The 24,625-nt window shown below is 43.0% G+C and overlaps 1 protein-coding gene across 2 annotated transcripts in view; it reads right to left on the bottom strand.

Moving 5' to 3' along the window:
* Window positions 1-24,625, bottom strand: part of KLHL29 (kelch like family member 29) — a 392,570-nt gene that overhangs the window by 19,881 nt on the left and 348,064 nt on the right. For both annotated transcript variants that reach the window (XM_053937487.1, XM_053937488.1), the window contains 4 exons: window positions 16,799-16,997; window positions 13,982-14,164; window positions 11,048-11,228; window positions 2,374-2,567 (listed from right to left, as the gene is read on the bottom strand). In XM_053937487.1, the coding sequence (XP_053793462.1) occupies window positions 2,374-2,567; window positions 11,048-11,228; window positions 13,982-14,164; window positions 16,799-16,997 (757 nt within the window). The remainder of the gene's footprint in view (window positions 1-2,373; window positions 2,568-11,047; window positions 11,229-13,981; window positions 14,165-16,798; window positions 16,998-24,625) is intronic.

Below are 24,625 nucleotides of genomic sequence, written 5' to 3'. Positions count from 1 at the left end.
CAGCTACTGTTGCATATCTGAGCACGCTTGAGACATTTTTAAATAAACTGTTGTCCTATCTGAGGTCAAACAGGTTTCACTGATCTCTGGGCTGAGTTTGTAAGAACTCACCATCAGACATCTCAGTTGCCTTAGCTCAGAGGTACACTTTAGGAATTCACAAATCAACACAAAAAGGCTCTGAGACTGTCAGAGGCACCCTGGCAGTGATCATGTCAGAATTGATCCCAGCTCCATTTTGCAAAAGGCTCCTTCTACTTCCTCTTTCCTTTAGTCTGTACTGTACCTGGCACTGCATCTAGTTCTTGGGGGGGATACTTTAAAAATACTGGTGACACTATGGTTTCTGTAGAGCTGGAGAAATTAAAATATATTTCCAGAATTACCACTGCCTTGTAGTGAAGATCAGGCATTACACCAGTTCACATTCCCAGACATTCTCCATGGTGGTGCCATTTTTCAGACTTCGTGTTATTTTAAGTTATTTGCAAGTAAATTTACGTTATATATTACCCAACAAAGAACTCCTTGTTTTATCATATATTTTATGCCTTCAGCTTAACGAATGAACTTTGCTTACACCAAGAAAACATAAATACCATCTTTTAACTTCATGAGAATCTTTAATGTACTCTTGTACTATTAAGAAATAATAGTACAACTCTATTAAAACTATGGGTGATGAACACAACTCTGGATGGTTAAGATGTTTTTTTTAAGTACACATGGTGCTGACGCTTGCTAGACCCTAACGAGCACAGGGGATGATTCCTTAGCTCCTGTGACACTTGAACTACTATGGTAAGGAAGAGGAATAGAACTTTGCATAATGCACTCCTTTTTGCAGTATGCTGCAAGGCCAGGAAAACCTCACACTGTCAGTCAGTGGATTAAAGGAGCAGCAATAGCTGTAGCCACGTGATGGGAAAGCCGGGCAGTGGGGTTGTTTGTGCTGCTGTCTTACATGAACGTGCCTTTGGCCGGCTAACGCCCTCCCGCTGGGCGCTCCATGCCGCATCCTGCGCCTGTCATGTTGTGTCAGGCCGCACGCGGGATCAGCTGTGGCCCCGCGGTCTGGGCAGGGGAGGCTGCGGCCACGGAGCGCCAGCTCCTCGTGTCCTGATCTACCAGGACCCACAGCAAAAGTGGGTCCTGCAACAATCATTGTAACAAGGTGCAAGGAAAAAACAGCTCATTCTAAGTTTCTGATTATGCTTAGGCCTTACCTGAACACCTTACAGCTGTCCTTCTATGATTACTTACTTGCTACTCCTATTGCTCCAAGGCTCAGTAATGAGAAGATGATTTTTTAAAAATGAAGTCACAGTTTCAACACAAATGATGAAACACTAGAACAGGTTTCCCAGACAGGCAGTAGATGGCTCATCCCTGGAAACTTTGAGGTCAAGTTGGACAGGTCTCTGAGCAAACTGAATTAGTGAAAGATGTCCTTGGTTATTGCTTGGGTTACATGACCTTTAGAGGTCCCAAACAACTGTATGATTCTCTGAACTAGGAGGTGAAGGCAAACCACTCTGAAAGCAGCTTCTCTGCAATGACTGCGTGGGAGTTGTTTCTTTGGCCACTTAGGTGCAGCCAGACCGAAGGCTGGCAGAGCCCAGTGCAGAGCAGATGACCCGGGTCAGCTGTTGCCTGCAGGAGCATCCTCGCCTGGCTGAGCGCTAAACCTCATTGCCAAAAGCACCCTAAACACTCAGGGTGCAAATCGCCACAGAAAGCAAGTAAGCTGCAAACTTCTGAGTGCTGTTCTAATTTTGGAAGGAAGTCACCACCTCTGACATTGGCTGGTACATTGGAAAACCTGGTTTCTCATCTTCCTCTTTATGTTTGGTGAGCTCAAGGGCTTCATAAACTAATAAACACAGTTTTAATAAACTACATCTTGAAGCTGTCAGCCTCTGAAGCACATATGCCTGTGGACATCACTGATAAATCCCAGTTCAGAATGTCTGTCACTTCCCACGGGACAGGCAGCATTTTAACAAACCCATGAGTGATAATCCACTACTTGAGCTCACATAGGACAACACATGATGCCAGCATGAATTTTAACTGCACTTGGAGATTTTTTAAATCTAAAATGGCTAATTGTTCATACTTAGGAACTGGTTTCTCTTCTCCTCTCTCCTCTGCTTTGAACTAATCACTTCTAGCTGGTAACTAGTCTGTATTAATGAGTGACAATTGCCTTCAGCGGAAATCCAGATAATTGCTTCTCTGGTATAATATCTATGCATTCCTGCCAATGTGTTATAGGGATATCCCCTCCTACCCCACAACTCCTTTGCTTTCTGCAAAGGCATTCAGATACCTGTAGCACAGAGATTTGCTCTGACACCACACACAGCTTACCAATCATCGGGGACTCTATGAAACTCCACGAGTTGGTCTGAGGGATGTAGGACTGCAAGACCCCCGCGGCTCGGCCGGCCTCGTTCACCCCTCCGAAGACGTAGATCTTGCCCCCACACACGGTGGCCGCGGCCGAGTGCACGGCCTTGGGCAGGGGGGCGATCGTCTCCCACTGGTTGGTGATGGTGTCGTACCTGGGGACGACAGCAGGCGCAGTGAGCTGAGGTGAGCAGCACTGGGCAGCAAACACAGGCACAGAAAGGCAGCTTGGCAAGCAGAAGAAAAGCAGAGGTGGAAAATGTATTTTTTTTAACATCTTGCAAATTCAGCCACTTGGTAAATGGTGTAATGAATGCTTTTCTCTAAGGTTTCAAAACATGGATAGAAGCCCAGAGAAAGCTGGTTCTGTTTTCTGTATATGCCTCTCAAATCTCATTATAGTCCAAGGTGCAGAAATTCAGGACATCTTTGTTGAGATGATTTCCACTGATTAATTTCTTTTAATGAGTATACAATGAGATTATTCTTGCTAATCAGTGCAGAGGTATCCAATAGTGACTGTGGGCAGGCAACTGTTAATATACTTCAGTTGTTCAGCTTGTGGAACACATCTCACCTGCAATATAATGCAACATGATGGCTCCTTTTACTCTAGTTAACTGACCAGCAACTCTCATTTTGTGCCAGAATAAGTTGTTTCCATTTAATTTTCATTGTGTATTTAATTTTCATTGTGCAAACCAAGCAACTTTGCTTCATTTCAGGATGCTGCAGCTGTTAATGCTGGAGTAAGATTCCACCATTGCATTTGTATTTGACATGAATCAAACAGAAAACAGTATGCATGGAAGTGCTAAATTAGTTTTAAGGTCATCAGTATCTGATTTAATTGTCATTGACCATAAGGGATATACAGTTAACAATCCATGGATGAAGAGTCATTTTAGACAACATCACAAGTACAGGCATCCCTTTTTTTTAAAGATAATGTGGCAGAGATCCAAATAGCTGTGCTAAAATGAGTATTCGAGACAGTGGAGAATAATGTGATTTTTAGGTTTCTGTATTTCCATGTAATGACAGATGCAGTCAAACAGGAGTTTCTGCATAGTGATTTTTCAGAGCTGTTGACTGTCAGAACAGAAGCCCTCACCACCCTTTCAGGGCTTTTGCTCTTAAAGGCAGTGATATGCAATATGCAAACATGAAATGAATTGATGAACATGAACCCATCTGCAAAATATGATTTGGCAATAAGGGAATTCTCCCTCTGTAACATGTCCCTCAAATTTTCACTGCTCAAATCTGGGGAAAATAAAAGTGAGGAATTATAAAAATGGCATAAACAGCAGAAAATAATGTGCTTAATAAAAATGCACTAATGAGTTTCCTAGTAATATAACTGAAAGTAATTATCACACTCATAAAACTGAAGCAAAAGCAAGAGGGTGGCAAACTTTAACTAAAAAAAAAATTAGGAAGGTCCCTTATAATGAGCATGGAGAGCTGCCTTGTATGATGCTCTAAATTAGTTACAGAGAAATTAAATTCATCTACAACAACAGATCAAAGGGAAGAAATACAACAAGATTAAACAACATGGTGCTGGGAGCATTCACAGTGACACACCTTTACTGGGCTGATTCTTGTACCAAACCTGAGCCTGTAGATGCATTTTGACTGCACAAGCAGCTCCTCCAGGTAAGTCACCACATGCTGCATCTCCTGCATTCACCCACAGCACTCAGAGGGAACAGCACTCACATCCACCCGAGCAGATATGCAAAAAAACCTCACATAATATAAAGTTTCACACATTGCTTTTGGGACATACTTTGCTAACTTAGCTACTGCAGTAATTGATAATTTAATTCTTGATGTCTTGTCAAAAAAATTGGTTATAATTGGGTATATAATGGGAAAAACAACAGAGCTGAGAACTGACCTAGTGTTCTTTCTCTTGTTCCTCCTTTAGGACCATTCCACTTGTCAACTGATATATTTTGTCTCACACCATCTACTCTGATTTAGCACCAGGAACATTTTTGGGAAGTCAAAGTGGTCTGAGATGGGGGTAGTGAGCAGCCAAGTCCCTTCCCTGTTGCTGGCAGAAGTACCTGGCACACTTCAGCTCCCAAGACAAGAGCAACGACTTTCTGGTTGTCCCAATATATTTTTGGGAAGAAGGGGTTATACCCTTCATGTATGCTGGGGGCTGGGTGTGGCTGAGGCCTGCATCTATAGGAATACTGTGGAAAGGTTCAAATTGAAAAAACAGTCATCCTTTTTCTGGATGAATTTCCCTACTGAGGCCTCAGGTCCCTCAGACCCCATTTTTAACCCACTTCCACTGCTCTCTGTTTATGCTCTGCAATGACAGAGCTGACTGTTCTTTCTCCTACTGTCCTTCATCTGCCACTGAGAAACCAAAAATGACAAGTTCCACTTCATCTGCTGAAAGCCAAAGGCTGAAAATCTACTGGATACAGGTGCATGTGGTGAAGTTTAAACCCCCCCACCCCCATTTTCTTGAAGGTCATTTGGTTTAAAAAATCAGAGAACCATAAAGTAGGTGGAAGCAAGTTCTTGTCTACCTAACATGGGCTTAGTCCTGAGGCTGAAGAGGAGAAATTGATGCCTTCAAGGCTTCCTGAGAGCTGTCCACCAAGTCCCTCCATCCCCTGGGAATTTATTCCTCCAGTTCACTCCTTCCTTTCAAAATAGGTAACTTGATTTCTAGTCTGTTTTGCTTCAGTTTCCACCCATCAGAAAGATTTGTTTCTTTTTCCCTGTTGGATTATAAATCTGTCTGCTTATCAAATCTCTCTCTTTCACATATGGATGTGCAGAAAATAATAAAGTCAACTCTTTACCTTCTATGGGATAAACTAAGTAGTCTAAGCTCCTTAAGTCTCTGCAAGGCAGGTTTCCATCATTTTGGTCTATCTCAAGTCAGCTCTTAATGTGTTCACAGAAGGATTTGCACCAGATTATCGAAATTGGTTTAGAAATGAATGAAGGTGAACCTTTGTAACCTCCCAGGACAGAAAATACTGACACCTGCTTTACCTCCCTGCCCTAGGGTTTTTCCATCTGTTGTGTCATCTCTGGCACTGCCATTACACCACGGCCACTGGTGCTCATGGGGCTCCTGGCTGCCTGTCACACCAGCCCTGCTCAAGGGCCATCAGGGAGGAAACTGATTCAAAGAATAATCACTTTGATCTCTTTCCATTAGTCAAGCTTTGCATTAGAATCCCCTGTTTGGAGCCGTAGATGGAGACATAATGTGAGCTGGCTTCAAGCCAAGCAAAGGTTTTTCTTCCCTCTCCTCCACTGCTCCCTCCTGGTGTGCCCATGCTTGTCCTTGGCTGTGGGCCTACTGAGCCCAACCAATTTGCTGAACTTGAATCTTCAAGGACATCTCCTTTCACAGGACTGACTCCTGGTCTGCAGCCCTTGCATGCTATGGACTCATGTGTGGTTTTACACACTTGCCCTCATGCTCCTTCCTCTGCCCCAGCAACCTGCTGGTCCCCAGCCCTGCAGGACACGTGTCCCCACCTGTCATTCATGTGTCACTTGCACTGAGCACAGGGATCTCATCTGACCCTTGTGCACTCACTACCTGCTGATTTATGTATTATTCACACATACCTTATATGTTTTTAGATCTCTTATATATGTGTATATGTACATTATCTATATATAGAATGTATGTATATGTATAATATATGCATATGTATAATTTATATACTCATGATACAACAAATGATCTGAACCCAGCAGAAGATACAGCTCATGCTTGAAGAGAGCACATGCAGAAATAAAACCTTGCTAGTTTCCACAACTCTTCACTCTTAGGATTTAATCTGTGGGACTGGTCTTCCCTGTCCTTCATTCATTTCGTTCAACTCCTCCTTCCTTGCTCTTTCTCTACCACCTCAGTATTAACAGCAGAAAACCCTTCATTTCAAGCTGTGCCACTCGCTTCACTGCCTTCTTGACTTTTGATCTCTTCAGTACCTGAAAACAGTATTTTTTTTCCTCCTCAGTCTCTTAATTTCTCTCCTTCTAAGTTAAACAGTCATATGTGTATCTTCATTTATTCACATTATAAGATCCTTACATCATGGTCAGCTGCTTAACACTAACCATTTCTGTCAGTCTGCAAGAAATCCTTCAGTTATAATTATTTAATTCTATTTGCAGGAAAGCTTCTATTTAAACTAAAGCAGTACAGTGTCATATTGAACTGCTCTTCAGGTGATTCACATATTTAAAATCAAAACAAAGAATTACTATTTTTTGCCTTTTTTCTTTTCTTCTGACAGGCTTAAGAAACTATCCTAAGACCAGGCAATATATTTGATTTTCTTTCATCTAGATAAGATCTTTTAAAATCATTGAGTCCAACCATTTACACAGCACTGCCAAGCCCACCACTAAACCATGTCCCTCAGCGCCACATCTACATGACTTCTAAATACCTTCAGGGATGGTGACTTCAACGCTCCCCTGCACAGCCTGTTCCAGTGCATGGCAATCCTGGTGAAGAAATGTCCACCTTCCTTGGGGGAGAACCCCTAATTCCTACATGATCATATCTCAGTAAAACGGTAGGTTCTGAACCAGTTTCTAAAATGTATAAAGCTTATTCTTTACACTGATTTTTTTAGACTGTCTTCAACATATGCACTGCCAACAAAAGTAATCTCCCAATTTTAGACAACCTTATTGCAAAAGTGCTGTCAGGTCAAGGGGATTCATCTTCTTCTGTCCTTCAAACATATAATAACCACAAAGCACCCACATTTCCACACTTCCAGTCACATACATTGTCTTGTCAGCATACGCAGCCTTCTCGGCTCTTAAATTGCATATATTACAGGGCCCATCCATTATCTAAAGACCTAGTTCGTGGATCCACTTCATTTCACCAGCTCCCAACTCAACTCATATCTCAGCAGAAGACAGAAAGTGTAATACCTTCTTGCCTAACACCTAATGACTTGCTTCCTGTCACACAGAACCTTGCCAGAGGGGCTTGATGGAGAACTGCAGCCATGCTGTTATTTCCCTAAACACTCATTGCAAAAACATAACTTTCCCTGAACATATACCCATGCACAGCCACAAAAATGGACTTATAACTCAGCCCCTCTGGCACATGCATATTATTTTAAGATGAGTAACGAATGACTCTATTCATCTGTTTGTGATTGATGGTCCCATATTATCCATTGAGACGGAATTTTTGCTGTCACCTTACAGACAAATGGCAGATAAAGGATAAAGAATCCAGCCCTGTTGAATTTGATGGGAAAACACCCGCAGTTTTAAGTGGCACCAGAGTTTCTGGGTGAAGCTGCACCCTTCAGCGTCAATGACACAACCGAAAACATGAAGAGAGGCACACAGGACCTGATGCCATAAATCATTACGAGTCCAGTGGTCCCTACTTGCTTTAAGGCTTTGTAATGGTGCAGCACATGTATTAAGTGTAGGCAGGTGGCATCATGTATAGCTAAGGTGGTCTGACATTTGCTTTTAAAAAGCAAGATGCTGTAAAAAATGTATTTGTAAGATTTTAACCATTTAGGATGAAATATTAAAATAATTCCATGAAAAACATATGGAGAACAAGAAAGGAACTGGGAGAAAATGCTATGTCCTCTGTCTTTGAATACCCACTGTGGTGAGACACCCTGTAGGCATCATTCTCTGGGTCTGCTCACTGGTGAGGTCAGGATAAGTCACTCTGGAGTGGAGACATGCTCTTCACGATGCCAGCAGACACACGTCAGAACCTGGCCAAAGCTGGGCATGGTCACGCTTGGGCTGACTGAGCAAGCAGAAAGCAAAATGTGGTTGGGAAAGATAAGCTGCATGTGCACCAGGGGAGGTGGTAGGTGGTCCAGTGAGGGAGGATGTTCGGTGCCTTGCCCTTCACACTGGTGGCACAGCCCAGGACAGCATTGTGTGTCAGGCCTGGATAAGCCCCTGCACCTCCATCTGGCGGGATAAGAAGGCTGCAATCTCAGAGGCCTTCTAGGAGGTGAAAAACTACCCCAAACCCAGAAGTGTGTGTCTGCAATTCCACACTGAGGGGAGGAGTGATAACTTTAGAGGTAAACGTAATTTTTGGCATCACTTGACATGGAGCATATGACCATGCCACATTACTTTAATGTAGTGCTTTTATATGACCGGCTGGAACGACAGAGAGGTTTACCCCCTTACTGAGTGATTGCATCACACTGTCCCATCCAAACCAACACAGTATTTGAAAGAGGAATGTGCAATCCACACAGAAATATGGTGGGACAAAGTTGGTTTCTTGTAGCTCTAGAGGAGGGGAGAGAAGAAAAGCAGAGGCAAAAAGTGGGCATTCACTGCTTGTAACACAGCAGCCAACTCAGCAATTAAAGTAATTTTAGTTTGTATTTTAATATGTTTGTTTCCAAAGCTGCAATCCAAATTCAGAAATCCTCACTGCTTGCAAAAATAGGTACAGCAATTTAAATTCCTGAATCCTGCCTTGTCCAAATGGTAAGTGCTTTTGTGTGAAAAGGCCTGACTTTGTTAAGCACTGCTGGGAGAGTCAGCCGTCCCTCACCTGCATTTCTGACAGCAGACCCTGAAACATCCTTCCTAAAACACAGCTTCAGCCATGCTATGCTTCACTTCTGTCACCCCCTACTGTCGTTTTAATATGAAGTATAAAAAAGGAAACATCCCCAAACTTCTCTCATTTCCTGGCATAGCCCAAAGGAGGCCATGTTGCACTTTTTCCACAGCTCTGTCTCACAAGCCACTCTACAGACAACAGCAGATTAATTATAACCACGGGTTTAGCAAATCCCCATGACAAGACATCCTTATTGTGGCTGAGACAGTGTGCACTGAAATGATAGGGAGGAAATCTGCTCCTTTCCCACATCCAGGTCTCCTGGTGGGCTTGGTACAATGGAGAACCAGCACTGCTGCTCTCACTGAGCCAAGCAGGGGCCGCCGAGGGCCTGAGTGTGACTTTGCAGGCTGCAATGTCATCTGTGGTGAGGGCTGGGGTGACTGACATGAGAGGGAGGGAGCGGGAGGGACTCTGCTTGATTCAGGGTTCATTCAGCTGACCAGCATTTTGGCATTTTGGATGCTTTAATAAAGAGTGACCATGAGAATCAGAATAGCAGAAATCAGGCCCAAGGAAAACTGAAAAGAGATAATTTAATCAATGACAACTATCAAGATTTCTCAATAGCATTCTTTTGCTGTTCATCTTTATCACGAGATGGAATGAAACAGTGTCTCTTTCCTGGGCTCTCTTCTTCCTGTGTTCACAAAAACAGTTCTGCTAGTTAAAAATTTTCTGACTTAAATCATGGGATGAATACCTTCAGATACCAGAAATAAATCTGCTGAAAAGGATGAGATTTGCTTCAAAGCAAGTCCCGTGGGCAATGCCCACCTTAAATTCTAGGTGAAGGAGGGGAGCAGTGTTCACACGTTGTGTTCATTGTTATGATTTATCATTCATTCTTTGCTGTCTGCATTTCCCTGATGGCTGATAGCATCACCACCAACACCAGCTCCCAACCTTTTGAAAAATGTGTTGTTTTTTTCTTCCTCTGAAATTCTTCCTAATGACCTATCCCTATTTGTCTTGCCTGTCAGAGCAACTTTTTCTGGAAAATGCCTGCTTCAAAATGTTACTGAAGAAGTATTCAAATTCAGCATTTAAACTGACCCAAAATATTTTTGGTTGCCACATTCAGTTAGGAAAAACATTTCCCAAATATGTTTCCCAATTAAGTGTTTGGGGAAGGCTAAGACTGTATTGATATTTTTGGAATAGAATATTCTCATAAACTGAATTTCAAAGTGAATTCTATTTTTTTAATGAAAAATTGATATAGATATAAAATCTAAGGCTTTATTGAATGCCATGGGTGACAAGAAATCAGCTGGTTTTGGAATTTTACTTAGTGAAATATTTTTGTTTCACTTTTGCTCCTTCCTGTTTTTTTAAGTTCCATGTGAAAAAAATTACATCTGGAGTCTACTTGAAAAGAGAAATTTCCATTCTCTCCCATCTTTGTTCAGCCAGGAATTCAAAACTGTTTCCATTTATTATTGGTTGTTTTACTCTGAACTTGGCAGGTCCCAGCCCCAGGCCAAGACCACCAAAGGGAGGATCTTCCAGCCAGGTCAAAGTTGAGATGCTACACTAGGAAAACACATACAAGAAACTTACTTTGCTGTTGCTTTTTTTGGATTAAAAGATTTTAAAAAGTACTATTGTGGTCTGTAAACACTTTCATCAATACTAAATTCAAAGGGAGTTTATTAGTTCATTGTATAACCTGGAAAAATGTCCAAAGAAGCTTAATTCCTCTCTTCCCTCCCCTGAGCAAAGTGAGAAGCTGGCAACTTTCCTCTTTGGTTTTGAAACAATGCTTTCCACTGAAGCTTTTAAATGAAATCTAATCCTGCCTACTTTCCTACTTTCTTAGCTGTTATAAAAGCTTGTTTTAACACATACAGTCCATTTGATGTGTCCTTTAAAAGGCAAACATGTGTCCTTTAGCATAGCATGAAGGAAAAGCTCCAGCAAACAACATGTGATTTGTTTTTGGTTCTTTTTTTCAGTTGTGGTTTTTTTTTTTTTTTTTACCTTTCCACATGGTCAACGTTGCCTGCCACACCGACCCCTCCAATGGTATAAATTTTCCCATCGTACACCAGACTGTTATGTCGACACCTTGGGACTGTCATGCGGGACACGAGGTTCCAGTTATCGAGCAAGGACATGTAACACCAGACATCAGCCAGCGTGACACCCGACTCCATTCCGCCTGGCACCCACGGGCGGGCGTGGGAGAGAAAAGGGGAGAGTTACGTGAGATCCTGCAACGGCAGCAGCTCCACACACAGCAATCAAAGCAGCTACAAAGTAAAAACTCTTCAAATGACATTTGACTAATTAAAATAAATCACCCTCAATACTGAGCATCTGTTCCGATGATGCATATCTGTGTCATTTATTCATGTGCCCCAAAGGCTGGGGTTTTTTTAATAAGATGACATAAAGAAATCAAGATGTCAGACTACGAGGGACACATACATAAGGGGATAGACCCTTCTCAGCGTTCATAAATAACTTCCAGTCTATTAAATTACTGCAACACTTGCAAGAAGGTGTCAGGAGGCTGAGTGTATCTTGGCTTGCGAGACACAGGCCAGCCTGAAACCTAAAATGCTTAATACAGTGATAGATTGAAGCAGCACATATATGGGCACAATAAAGTCAGTGCTTGGACTGAAGGCTTAATTTCTAATTTTCAGGGGCAAACTTCTTATTTATTTTCATTTGCAGATAAAAGACAGAACCAGCTGTACCACTCCTGTAAAACAGTTCAAGATGATCTCGTGAATATATTGGTCACTTTTTAACTTCTGCTTGAAGCTTCCAAGGTAGCCACTTAGTGGGTGTCTTACTATCCTGTTTTGAAGCACAAAAAGGTGAAATTATTTATTTGGGACCACACTAGGAGTCAGTGGTCAAGCCAGGAAAATGAACAAGGCACAGTGCCATAGTTTAATGAGAAAACCAGACTTCCTCCTTGGTATTTTGCTCTCCAAACCTATGCTATGCAGTGCAAGGTCCAGTACTTGGAGCTTGCAGCAGGCCATTCTCACTTCTGTTGGTTCCCCTTCCCTTTTTCCTCTGTCTTTTATGTTTGAGCAAAGCAAAATATCAACTGACTCCTAGCTGCATTTCCAGCTCTCCTTATTGCAGCCACCAAATACCATCCGGTCACTCATCCAGATTCAAGGGAAAGAGCTGAAATGAGCTTTGAAATTAGGATTTTAAGCTTTTGTTACTAGGTATGGCACAGCCTAAAATGGCTGTACATATTGGAAAGCACCTCAGCTAAGAATAACTAAAAGCCAACATCTGACAAAAGCCTCCCCAGAAGACTTTTGCTCCAGCTGCTCTCAAGCATGGGCAAACAAGCATGGGAAAAAAAACATCAAGAAATAATTTCCAATCAATTCTTAGGGTCTCTATGCAGTATTAATGGAATTTAACACCACAGGCAGCAATTTACTGCAGAAAATGCACTGAGAGAGCTCGGCAAGGGAAAGGCAACAGCTGTAACCCCTTACTGGTACAGATGCCAGGTGCATCTGTGCTCCCAACGACATCCTCGGATCACACACATCCGCACCTCCCCGCCCAGCCTCCTCTTTTAATCATCCACCCCCACTCAGCTGCCATCAGAGAATTCTTGCATTGTCTGGTGGGAATTGCTTTTCCCCCTCTAGCCAAGCAGAGGTACCAACAGACGGCAAAAATCCAGATACTGTGATGCTCAAGCATGGTGTTGTCAGATACTTTGGGAGTTAAAGCCTTTTAAGGAGGGTGGTCTCAGTTTCACCAAAACTAAGAAGATTATAGGGCTAGTGACTACTGTCAGAAGAGAGGTTTCAACAAGTACAAAACATGAATGCTCCTGTAAGCAAATACTTTAAGTGTAGGTCACATATTCAGCAGTTCAGTCTGTCTCAAATTCCATAACCTACCATTTAGATTCAACTACAGAGAGTATTTTAAATTGTGTTTCTATGGCAGTGAAACCTCTTTGCATGCTTGATGGTTGTCAGACCTATTTTCTTCACGTTGCAATGGCAAAATATTGTTGCTGACTGCTCTGAGAGTACGTTAACACTGCAGAGACATGGAGAATGATAAAAGCAGGGAAATCCCTCTCTCCCAACATTCTTCCTACCTTTTTAAAATTTTTTTTCTCCCCCAGAGCAGCTGGGTAACGCTCTAGCAGGTCCTGCTTTGTCTCGGCTGCCTGTATTGTAACTTTTCTCCCAGCCCAGTAAATTGGGGTGTGAATGGATTGAGAACAGCCCTCTAAAGGAGGACTGGGAGATATTGATGGACAAAAAAATAGGAAATGACCCAGCAGTGCGCACTTACAGCCCAGAGAGTCAGCTGTGTCCTGGGCTGCATCAAAAGCAGCATGACCAGCTGGTCGAGGAGGTGATTCTCCTCATCTACCCTGCCCTCGTGAGACTCCACCTTGAGTACACCTTGAGTGTTCAGCTCTGGGGTCCCCAGACAAGAAAGTCGTGGACCTGTTAAATTGAGTCCAAGGACAGGGTGTGAAAATAGTCAGAGGGCTGGAGCACCTCTCCTACGCAGGTTGGGGTTTTTCATCCTGGAAAAGAGAAAGGTCTGGGGTGACCTTTCAAAACTTAAAGGGGGCTTATAAGAAAGATGGAAAGAGGCTTTTTATCACGGCCTGTAACAACAGGATCAGATGTAGGACTTTTAAACTGAAAGAAGGGAGATTTAGATTGGAACACAAGAAAGAAATTTCTTACATTGAGGGTGGTGAGGCCATGGCACAGAGAAGTTGTGGCTGCCCCATCCCTGGAAGTGTTCAAGGCCAGGTTGTATGGGGCTTGGAGCAACCTGGGGTAGTGGCAGGTGCGACTGCCCATGGCAGGGGGGTTGGATTAGGTGACCTTTAAAGGTCCTTTTGAATCCAAACTCTTCTGTGGTTCTGTTTCTATGGAATCTGCTGCTTACCTGAGAGATAGATGTTGTCTCCAGCGCTGACCACGCTGAAAAACTCTCGGTCATAGAAAGGCAGGCTGGCCAATGGGTACCACTTGTTGTTTTGAGGATTTAAGCAAGTGACTGCTGTTAAAGCACGTTGGTTCATGCCAATCATCTGGCGACCCCCAACTAAGACTATTACCTCAGCTACTCCTAGGATTCAAGTAAGAAAAATAGTATTATAAAAGTGGCACCTCTCAACCAGGCAGGAACCCATCCAAAAATACTCACCAGTCAGGGAAATTTTAATGTATCGTATATAAATCTGTTTTAGAGTCTGCAATCAAACCACAAAGGGTGAGAAAAAAATGGAATGTGTGTGTAGGGGGAGCAGTGGGTGAGGAATGACACTATGAACACTCTTGGGAGAACTAGGGAGGGAGAATGCCATCTGGGCAAAACATGGGGGAAAGAAATAGAAAGGCAGTTCCATGTAAAGGTGTCCATTCACTTCAACAGTCTTTGAGTGAGATTTGCAGGTAGCAAATTTCTCTCCCTTTGAAGAAAATGGGCATTTTGTCAAGGATTGTGATAGCTTTGGAGTTTGGTCATTATCCAGAAAAAGCATGTTTGGACTTTAACCTAAAGAAACTCTTCTCACATTAAAATCTAATATAATGTCTGGAGAAAGTGAAGCTATGGATATGTTTGGATATTTTTGTTTGTTGGGTTTGTTGTCTGTTTTTTTTTTTTTTCCTTTTCCCAGGGAAAGCAGATTTTCCAGACCCAGATAACATGTGCTCAAGTCACAGATCATGGTCTTGGTCTACCAGGTGCTAGGAAACATGACAAAGATGGCCCCTGCCTTAATACAGTTATTTACTGAGCTTTATCTGTGTTTGAACAGCTCCCCCAAGCCTGTTACATGCAAGGTGTCCAGCAAGCAAACTGTCTGTTCATCCAAAACTTCCAAGTCCAAATCTCTGAGGTTTTATTCCCACTTCACAGCCAGAGCTGAGTCATATGTGAACTCTGTGTTACTCCAAACTCCTCTCCAGACTCATTCCCACAGAGATGGGTCACAGTATAACCCTGGGATGCTTTCTGACTCCATCCAAGAGTCACGTGCTGGGGATGGTTTGGACTTGGTATTTAGCTGAAGTATTAAAAACCCTTTTGCAGTAATTGGAAGCCCCTGTGCAATGTGCTGCCAGGAGAGGTAGGCTCAGAAGAAGGACCAGGAGGCCACAAGCTGGAAGGCATCACCGTTTCAGGAGCTGTCTCCTGACTGGAGCCATTGCTGAGATGTGTTACAGTTCCCAGCCCGCAGATAAGTGTGCACAGGTGCGGGGCAGGAGCGAGACTGCCAGTGAGAGGGATTAGGAGCAGCAGCAGAGAGAAATGTGTCTGCAGAGTAATGGATTCTCGTCATTCTTCATTAACATTTTCAAAATATATATTTGTGTCATTCAAGCAAGGTTACTCTCTTAAAAGTTATTAAGATAAAGTGCTGTATGGTTTAAAATAAATATTTCTCAGTAACAAGAGATCATTATTTTTGCGCCGTACCATAAAATCTAATCACCTGTGCAAGACATAACTTGATTATAATCAATGACCTCGAGAGCGTATGTGACATGCAGCAGCAAGTCCACAAAGGGTGTTTAGAGATCCTTTGTGCCTCCATGAATGCTGTTGATATGCAAAATAACATGATTCTATATAATTAGACTCTGACCTAAAAAACTATAATCACCCTCCTTTACCCTGAGAGAATCACTTTTCCCTCATCAACAAGCTTCTGGAAATGGATCACATTACACCTACAATTTTATATACATAAAATAAGCACTTCTCAAAAATCCCTTCAAACATCACACCATTAGTCGTCTTTAATGAAAGACTTTTTAGGGTAGATTGTTATTGAAAGTCCTCTACACTTCGTCCTTCTGAAAGGTGCCTTGATGAAGCAGTCTCCCGAAGCTGCAAATGCCGTGGTTTGATATGCCATCTCCGTGCCACATTAGCATCAGTGGCAGTGACAGAAAGTTTTGTCTGGCTTTCTGTTGTACTTATGGGAGGCAGAAGTACAGGCAGCATGTTAAAACAATTCACCTGCTTCATCAGACTCCTTCTTGAATGCAGTTTTCCTATGTAGTATCTGCATTCTCTGTTCAGTGAATATTTAGGATATTTCTCACATCACCATGATGTGGGCTTAGCTGGCAAGGAGGGAGCTTATGGTTTTTCTGTGCAGTTTTCCAAAAAGGAAAAATAGGTGTGAAACTTTTTAAGACTCAGTTCTTCAAAGTTATTGTGTTTTTAAAAGGGAATATGTTATGTATGATCCATTTGTTCTGGAGGCATTAAACAGTCTGATCTAGTACTCATCAGTATAAAAATACCATATTTACACCAGCTTCGCCATGTGAAAATATTATACTTACAAAGGGCTGTGAAAGTGAAGGTGTTTGATGAATATTAGACAGATGCTCCCCACAAGAGGCTCCATGGCAAAGAAATCAAATTATTCACCTACTTCTGCAACTAGAGAAACTGAGGCATAGAGGGCAATGGGACAACAGAGGAACACTACAGTTTCTGTCAAAGATAATAATTCCTCAAATTTAGCCTCCTTTTAAACCCCAATTCAGGAGCATATATCTGAACACCCATGTCCACCCACTGGGAGATGCTCCCAAATTCTGAAGGAAAGTAGCAATGGAAAATTGAGATCGAAATATCACCAAGTTCTGGGAAGGAGCCAAGGTCTGTGCCCTGTCCCAGGGCATGTCCAGGAAATGTGGAACCAGGGGGTTGGTGTTGTTGAAGGATGTTTTGCTTTACCTGCAGAGAGCCTGGGCCGGGTCCTTGGTGTCTGCATCTCCTGGCGGGCATGTGGCAGCATGTGATAACGTTTGGCTTCGTTCACCAGATCCCGGCAAGCCTCCGAAGACTTTATCAACTCCTCATTGTCAACAACATTCAGCAGATAGCTGGGATGGATGAAGGGGAGCCTCACCACTGCCAGCAGCTCCGCAGCATACTGTGGAGGGGGGGAAATAATAACACATGCAGCCTTCATGTCAGAGTTCAGCCACTTGGCATCTCCACTTCCTTGCCTGTAAACCATTCCCTGTCATCCAGCCTGGAAAGACACTTGTCATGGATGCTGCATACAAGCTCTGCCTAGTGAATGAGTGGGATAGAGACAATTCAACTCTCAGAGCTCCCTGGCTCAGGCTGGGTTTAGTCCCAGAGACCAAAAATAATCTTCAAAAGGTGGCAACTCCTGTTATACAGAAGTGTATGGAAGAACTTTTGAAAATAAAAGCTCATTTTGAACTCAAGCTGAATGGAACACCTTGTGCAGTGGAGACATGGAGTGAGCATTTCAGTTATCTGAATTAACCTTGAAATGTGAGTGTGGTTGTTGCATTGTAATTAAACCCCCAAACAAGTATTTTCTGGCACTATAAATGTGAAACAGAAGTCAGTTAATAGGGTAGATTTCAACAACTGTGGTAGAGCCTGATCAACCAATTGCTAATAATCTTTCAATTAGTAGAGTTTATTTGTTGGTGAAACAAATGATGTAGCTCTAGCTTTTAGGGAAGTCTGACTCCAGAGGGTGCTATAGAAATACTGACAGTAAGTTTCATCTTCTAAACAAATACATTCAACCTCACAGGGTAAAGGATATCTGAGCAAATGAAGCTGTCTGTCACCAAACAAGGCTTAAAGGAGAACAAAACCCCAAGAGAGAAAACTGCAATCGAAAAAGCAGGAGTCCATCCCCAGATTATTCTTTTTATATATAGTTGGGTATATCACAACACTGTATGAGAATACAGTGAAAAGCAGAGCAATGGGAAAACACAGAACTCCAGAAGCAAGGCAGACAAACAGGATGCAAACTAAGGGTGAACAGCAAGAAAAGATAATCATCTGTTACAATAAATATTCACACAGTGGCAGCATCCAAAGATCCCAACTGGGACTGAGGCCAGGATGCAAATAAATATTCCTGAGGTCCATGTTGGTCCCAAGGAACTGTGGGCATCAGCAGCATCTGCTGGCCTGCAGATGCCTCTGGTCTTCCAGAAGCCACTTGGCTCTTACTTTCTTTTTCAGCAGCATGCCTGTCCCTGCAGTGTATGAGAGCCAAGTCACAGCAGGAAAGGAGCAGGAGCAGGGATGGGAATGGAGCAGGGGCATAGTGAGAAGGGAGAGCAGGGATATGGCCTGAACTGGGTAACGGGCTGGCCAAGCAGGTGGAGGATGCAGTGACACCTGTGAGCACTTCCAGGGCTTCCCCTTTCCCCACTCAAACTGAGGAAGCAAGCTTAAATTTAGAAGGAAAATTGGATGCCTCCTCCAAATTCACACTGCTCTCCTACTGGAGAGCCACATCACCATGGTGCAAGTTCTGTCAAAGCAAAAATGCAACAACCTGTGGGGTTGTAACAGCCGAGCCCCACACGTGTCTGCAGATCTGTGGCCCCAGGGAGATGAAGGGTCTCAGGCTGACTCCCAGTCCCCAGCTTATCAGCTCTCAACACTAGAGCTGACAATTTTAGGTACAGCTTAAACACTTGAAGCCTGGCCACTCTGCAATTGTTTGGGGATAAAAAAGTTGTTCAGTGATGCAAAATGGATGAAAAAGTGACAGTGCTTCTCTTCTGGGGAAAAAAAAAAACCTCTGTGAACAGTTTGTTCCTGACTCCTTGCTACTACCTCTAGTGTGGCACAGAGCCAAGTAGGGCTTGAGATCACTTCATCAACCTCAAAACATAAAAGAAGACACTCCTCCCTTGCTGAAATCCATTTCTGAGGTGCTTTCTAGGAGGTACAACAGCTACTCCTTCCCTGGAGCCACAAATGTGAGGCACTTGGCTGCAGATATCTTAATGTCATTACCTTGTAAGACAGGAAGCAGTGGACATATGGCAGTGGGTGGCAAATCTGACTTCAGGAAGTGTTTTTTTTAAGAAGGTTGGAGGCGTTTAACCTTACATGGGAGCCAAAACGAAACGTGGCATCGGGACAGGGGAATAATGCAGAGAGAAGGAACGCTGCCAGTGAGCGAGGCAATCCCACGGGGGAGGCTAATTCCCACTACAGGCTGCTCAGGAAGCAGTACAAGTTGCTAAAGGGCAGTTTAAATAAAGTTGTACAATGTAGGGAGTGAAGACAGGAGCCAGCACCTCCCTGTGGCATGGTGGGACATCCCAGAGCCATCCCTGACAGTCCCAAGGCTGCTCTGCACTGGAAGCAGCCACAACACGAAGCAGTGCCAAACACCAGCACAGACAGCTGTGCCACTACATGGGGACATGGTGTTCCACTTACCACCATGTCCAAAAGCTGACTGCCAATTAGCACTGGGAGAACAGCTCCTTTCTGTCAGGGATGGGACAATTCCCATGGGCCCAGTGGAGTTACTGCCTCCATTTCCCACCTTTCCCTGAGTAAATGGGGCAGCATTGCTCCCTGAGCACAGTGAGCTCTCCCTGTCGCTCGCCCACTTCGCTTTAATTAGATAAGTGAGAAAATGTGATTCTGTTTCTCTCCTGAATTCCCCTCCTCCCTTCTCTCCTCTTTTGTCTGAGCTCGTGTCTTATTTTGAAGGGGAATAATAATTAGAACATGCTGCTCCCTTTCATCAGCTAGAAAGCTGATGTCACATATCAAAACCGATGTCACTTTTCACTCTTATTCTTCCCTTTGCTCAAACAGCTACAGAAAGCTGGCTCTGTGTGTGTGTCTGTGTGTGCACGACCACACACAGCCACGGCTCGGGCTTGGTGCTGAGAGCATTAAGGGTACATAGAATTGCAGTGTTTTTCACCAAGGGATTTAAGGAGTGAGAACCATGGCAGCATCTTCACAAGGCAGGAGAAGCTTTTATAAAGCAACCTCTTTTCGTACCAGTTCTTTTAAGCACTATAGTTAAGGGTGAATTTCATTTAGCCTTACTGATTTAAGAATATTCAAGTGATTTAGGCAATCAGCAGCCTTTTTCTTTTGGATTCTCCCTTATGAAGACTTCCCAGCTCTGTTAGCTATGATTGTACTAAATACCCTGTTACTATTATCCTTTTCATTTAAGACCGGAATAAGCACCGTAAAGCATTTCAACCTCCTTGCCATCTGTTATTTGCTCTCCATTCTCTCTTGTCTTTCCGTTGTGCCTTATACAGCTATGAAACATCTACTGCACCTACTGACGTTACCAGTTATCACTAAAGCAGCAGAATACATGCACAGGGCACATTGCCATATTCATCCACCTCGGGTCCCTGGAGTCATGGTTTGTGCCTGTAGCCCTGGGAATGTTTTCTTCTCCTTGCTTGGCTGCAGGTGCTGGCTAGACAAGTAGAAATATTTCTCAGGTCTTTGTTGGGAATCTCTCTACAGCCTGCATTACATGCCAGGGTGAAGGAGAGAATATTAATACTTCTTCTGGGCCTAAATTAGGAGTTACCAACTCATAAACATGTAGGACCACACCTCAGGCTCCTTGAAAATGGACACCATTATGAAAAAAATCTAAATATTTATTGTTTAAAATGCTAGGAAAGTTTTTGAACACCATCAGGGCTATTTTTTTCAGGTGATGTGAACCTCATTGTAGCTCCTGTTGGGTGAAGGGAGCTGCTCAGGTTTGGCACCAGCAGAAGATCTCATCCATAAAGTCCTTGCTGAGTGATATGGCCAGGGTGATTCTGCAGGAGCTAGAGCACTGCTGCCACATGAGCAAATTCTTTGTGGACAGTCACTGGGGACACAGCAGAGAAGAGGCTTCTAAGAGATGCTATCTGTCCTGCTTCAAGGCACATATTTTTGTGATTTTTCACTGATTTCAGTTGCTGAACAGAAAGCAGGATCTTCCACCAGTCTGCAATCACAAGTGTATTTCATATGAAACAGGGAGAGAAAAATCTTAAGAGATCTTATCTTTCCCTAATTAACTAAACATTTCCGGGAAGAGATTCAGCTCTAGATTCAGACACCTAAATGGGTTAATACAAGCCAAGTATTTACTTGCCAGCCAGACATGTGTAAACTCATGTTATAATTAAGAGAGATTTAGTCAACACACTTAACAGTCCCCAGAGCAATGTAAGCTGAGAGGATGCACTGAGCACCAGGGGAAGCAGAGATTATCAATGTCCCCTTCTGGGCCAGAACTGTGAGCCACCAGCTCCTGGGAAATGGATTGTGTGCCTCACATCATGGCACACTAAGATGCCTACAATGACATGTCAATACAAATTGGAGGGCAATTAATTCTGCCCTCTGGTGGGAATTTTTGTGTCCACTTGTCCTAGGTGTGCTCAGAAGGTTGTGACCATGCTATGAGGAAGCCTAAGTGTTACCACTGGGTCAGTGTTGACTGAGGAATATGTGATCAACATTATCAGCTATACCTTGAGGTTGACTCGTTTCAGCCTTTCCCTAATAATCTGTTCACACACAAGTTGCTCCCATCTCATTAGGCAGGCCAGTACTTCAGCAAATGAGACTACAAAAGCCTCTAATGCTTTTTTTTTTTTTTTTTTATTCCTGACTGGTAGTTTGAGTGAGAACATTTACTTTGCTAAACTTTTCATGACATTTCTTCTCTACTGATTACATCAGTATTATGAATGCTTGCTTGCAAGTGGGCTTTGTTCTGGCATCTTCACAGTCTCAGTAACAAAACCCACTTCACTATCACATTAAAAATAATCTTTTTATTCTCAAATCTCTAATCCAGTAAAATCCTCACAAGTATTTTCCAAAGGGACTCTCATTGTACTGCACAGACTTGGGCCACAACAGTATGCAGTTAGATTTTAAAGGAAGTATGTCTACTGCTACAGAGTTATATTTCCTGCTCCTTAAATGCTCCACTGGAAAGCTCTCAAGATTTTTAACATTTTTGAAATAATGCCTAAAGAGGTCAAAATAATGTTTCCCTTACGCCTTATAATTCATCTGTCTCTCTAGTTTACTGTTCTCCCTACAAAGGCCCCTTTGTACCTTCTGCCTAGAGAAACAGGCTTCAGCTAGAAATACAAATACAGAAGGTAGATTTCTCACATTACAACAGGGTTTTGCTCCAATAAACTGCTGTTTCACCCTTTATGCATAATTGCAATAGTTTTCAAAACATTATGAAATAGGAATATATATGATTCACATTGAAGGAGATTTATGTTGTCTCATAGGAACCCTGGGTTCAGACTCACCTCATGTTGTGCAATGTCCCAGTGTGAGAGCAAGAACCTCCCTGGATGGAGGAAGCCATCAGAGGCAGATCTGAAGCAGAACCAAGTCCCCACTGTATTAGACTCCTTCAAATGAGGACTGGACATGCTAATAAGAAACACCCGGCTGAGGCCCATGCCAATGGTGACAGCTGGGGATGTGGCATAGTGGCTGTTCAAGCTGGCATGCTGGAAAGGTGACATGAGTGGTCCCTTCCTATCACCATCTCCAGCCCAAACCAGGCTTACCCACAGCTTACCTATCCTGATATTCAAAATATTGCTATCTCTGAGTTTCCAAATGCAAGCCCAATAGGGAGCTGGCTGGTTTGGGAGAGCCAAAGCTCTCCCAAAGCCAAAGTGGTGCACTGCTCTGCCATTCTCAGAAATAAGTATTTTTTGACTAGATTTTCCCAGTGCTGCCCTGCTACTTGGTAATAAGGGGTCTTGCTTTGATATATCTAACTCCTGGATATTACAAAGACACACTGTGCTTCCAGTAAACTCCTGCACATTCCTACACCCAAGTTCATATCCAAGCCCAACTAAGCTTTCTGCTGTGCTTGGGGTACTTACTAATCACCCACATTGACTTCTTGGAATTGCAGTACTGCCTTCAGATTAAACCCAAAGGCTTGGTAGCATGTCAGCCAACAGCCTCCTAATATCATGAGATAAACATGTGGCTGAAAATCTGGTTTGCAGGCACTGGGTTCAGCTGGTGTCTTTGTGGCAGAATGCCATGTGCATAAATCTCATGCCCAGCAAGAAGGAAAGAGCAGCCCCTCTGTCTTCCTGCAATCAGGTTTCAACATGACATCTTTATGGCAGCACAGCTGACTAAACACTGTAATGTCACCAGCGAGTGGCTGTCCTGTTCTCCTGTTTGCAAAGCAGCTCTCAGGTTGGTATTTCCAGTAGTAATATGATGAGAGGCTTTTAAATGCACAGGAAGATAAATCATTGATCCATCATACTTGGAATCTGCCTGATAAGGATTAAAAAAAGCCTCATTCTTACCATGCATTCTCTAGCTTGCTGACTAAACTCTATGAAATAGCCTCTTGAAGTTCCTGCAGATGATACCAGGGGTACGTGGTGTTTCTTTTGCTTATGGGCAGTCACCTATTCAAACACAGCAGACAATGGCCCTCAAAAGCACACTGCCAAAAACAAACCAGCTGCAGCTTCTCAGGTGCTTCACAGAACCAAATAAACTTCTCCATCCCTACAATACACTGGCGTGTGAATCCATGTGCCATAGCTCTCTAAAATGCTTCTTGACTAGAATATAAAACGATTTTGTTCCTGAATGCTGGGGCCGCATGCAGCACAAGGCAAGGGAGCGCTTCTGGATGTGGGTCTTTGTAAGGCTGTTGCTTCAGCAACAGTGAAGAAAGATTTGTAAAAAACAGGAAAATGTGTTGGAAAAGCCACAAATGACTGATCAGACAGAGAGACAAGGGAGCTCCTCAAACCAATTAAAACTTCAGAGAAATAATTCTGTAGATTTTCTGTCAAGGGTATCTCTTTAATAAAACTTAGACGTTTAGTAGAGAGGGAATTTCAGGAATTGCTAATGTCACCTGCATCCTCTTTTTTATTTAATGCAGTTCCTTCCTCCAATATATAGCTAAGGGCATGTTCCTGGACTGATTCCATTTGTGCTGCTGCCTTTTCTTCTCCCTCTGTAAGCTCGTATGGGAGCTGAGTGTCTGCAAAAGCTTCATTCAAATTGGAGCTCTTTGAGCAGCCCATCCCTGGGAAATCACAGGGGTTACCGCTCATCCCTTGCATTTTTCACTTTCAGAGAAATTGAAGCTTCTTGTACTTTCATTATGGCATCTTTCTGTATTTGTCTGCTCTTCCCACAAATGGATTTCAAAGCACCAGGGTAGTGTAGGCTTTTCAAAGAAGCCTAATTGAAGTGTTACAGAGTGTTAGTGCCTAATTCACTTAGGCTCCCTTGGAAGCATCCTTTTTCACATTTATTCCAACACTCTTTCCCGAAACTTTATGCCCTTGAGTACATTGATTGATCAATTAATTTCTTATTATGATGTACTAAGTAATTTGTACATGCTGGTATTGGCTATCAGCTTCTATCATTACCTCCTTGTCATCACAGAACAGAGTTGGAATTGTCATTGTTACCTGTCAGATTCTCCATTTTCCTGAAGCAAACTACTCTTCTGCATGGAGGCTCTTTAAAATGTGCCTGAGAAATAAGGGATCTTCCATGTGCTCTCTCACAGTCACCAACACTTTCTCCTTTGTAGCATCTTGCCTTCAAACTGCCACTCTCTGTCACTGCCAAAATATAGCTCATGGGTATTTGTAGCTTTTTTGACATAAATCCTCTTCTCCTTCTCTCCATCACTTTTCCTTACCTGCACTGACAGATACAGAGCTTACAGGT

This window comes from Vidua chalybeata, chromosome 3, assembly GCF_026979565.1.
Source record: "Vidua chalybeata isolate OUT-0048 chromosome 3, bVidCha1 merged haplotype, whole genome shotgun sequence".
Classification (NCBI taxonomy): Eukaryota; Metazoa; Chordata; class Aves; order Passeriformes; family Viduidae; genus Vidua; species Vidua chalybeata.
This window is presented reverse-complemented; position numbering and strand designations above follow the sequence as displayed.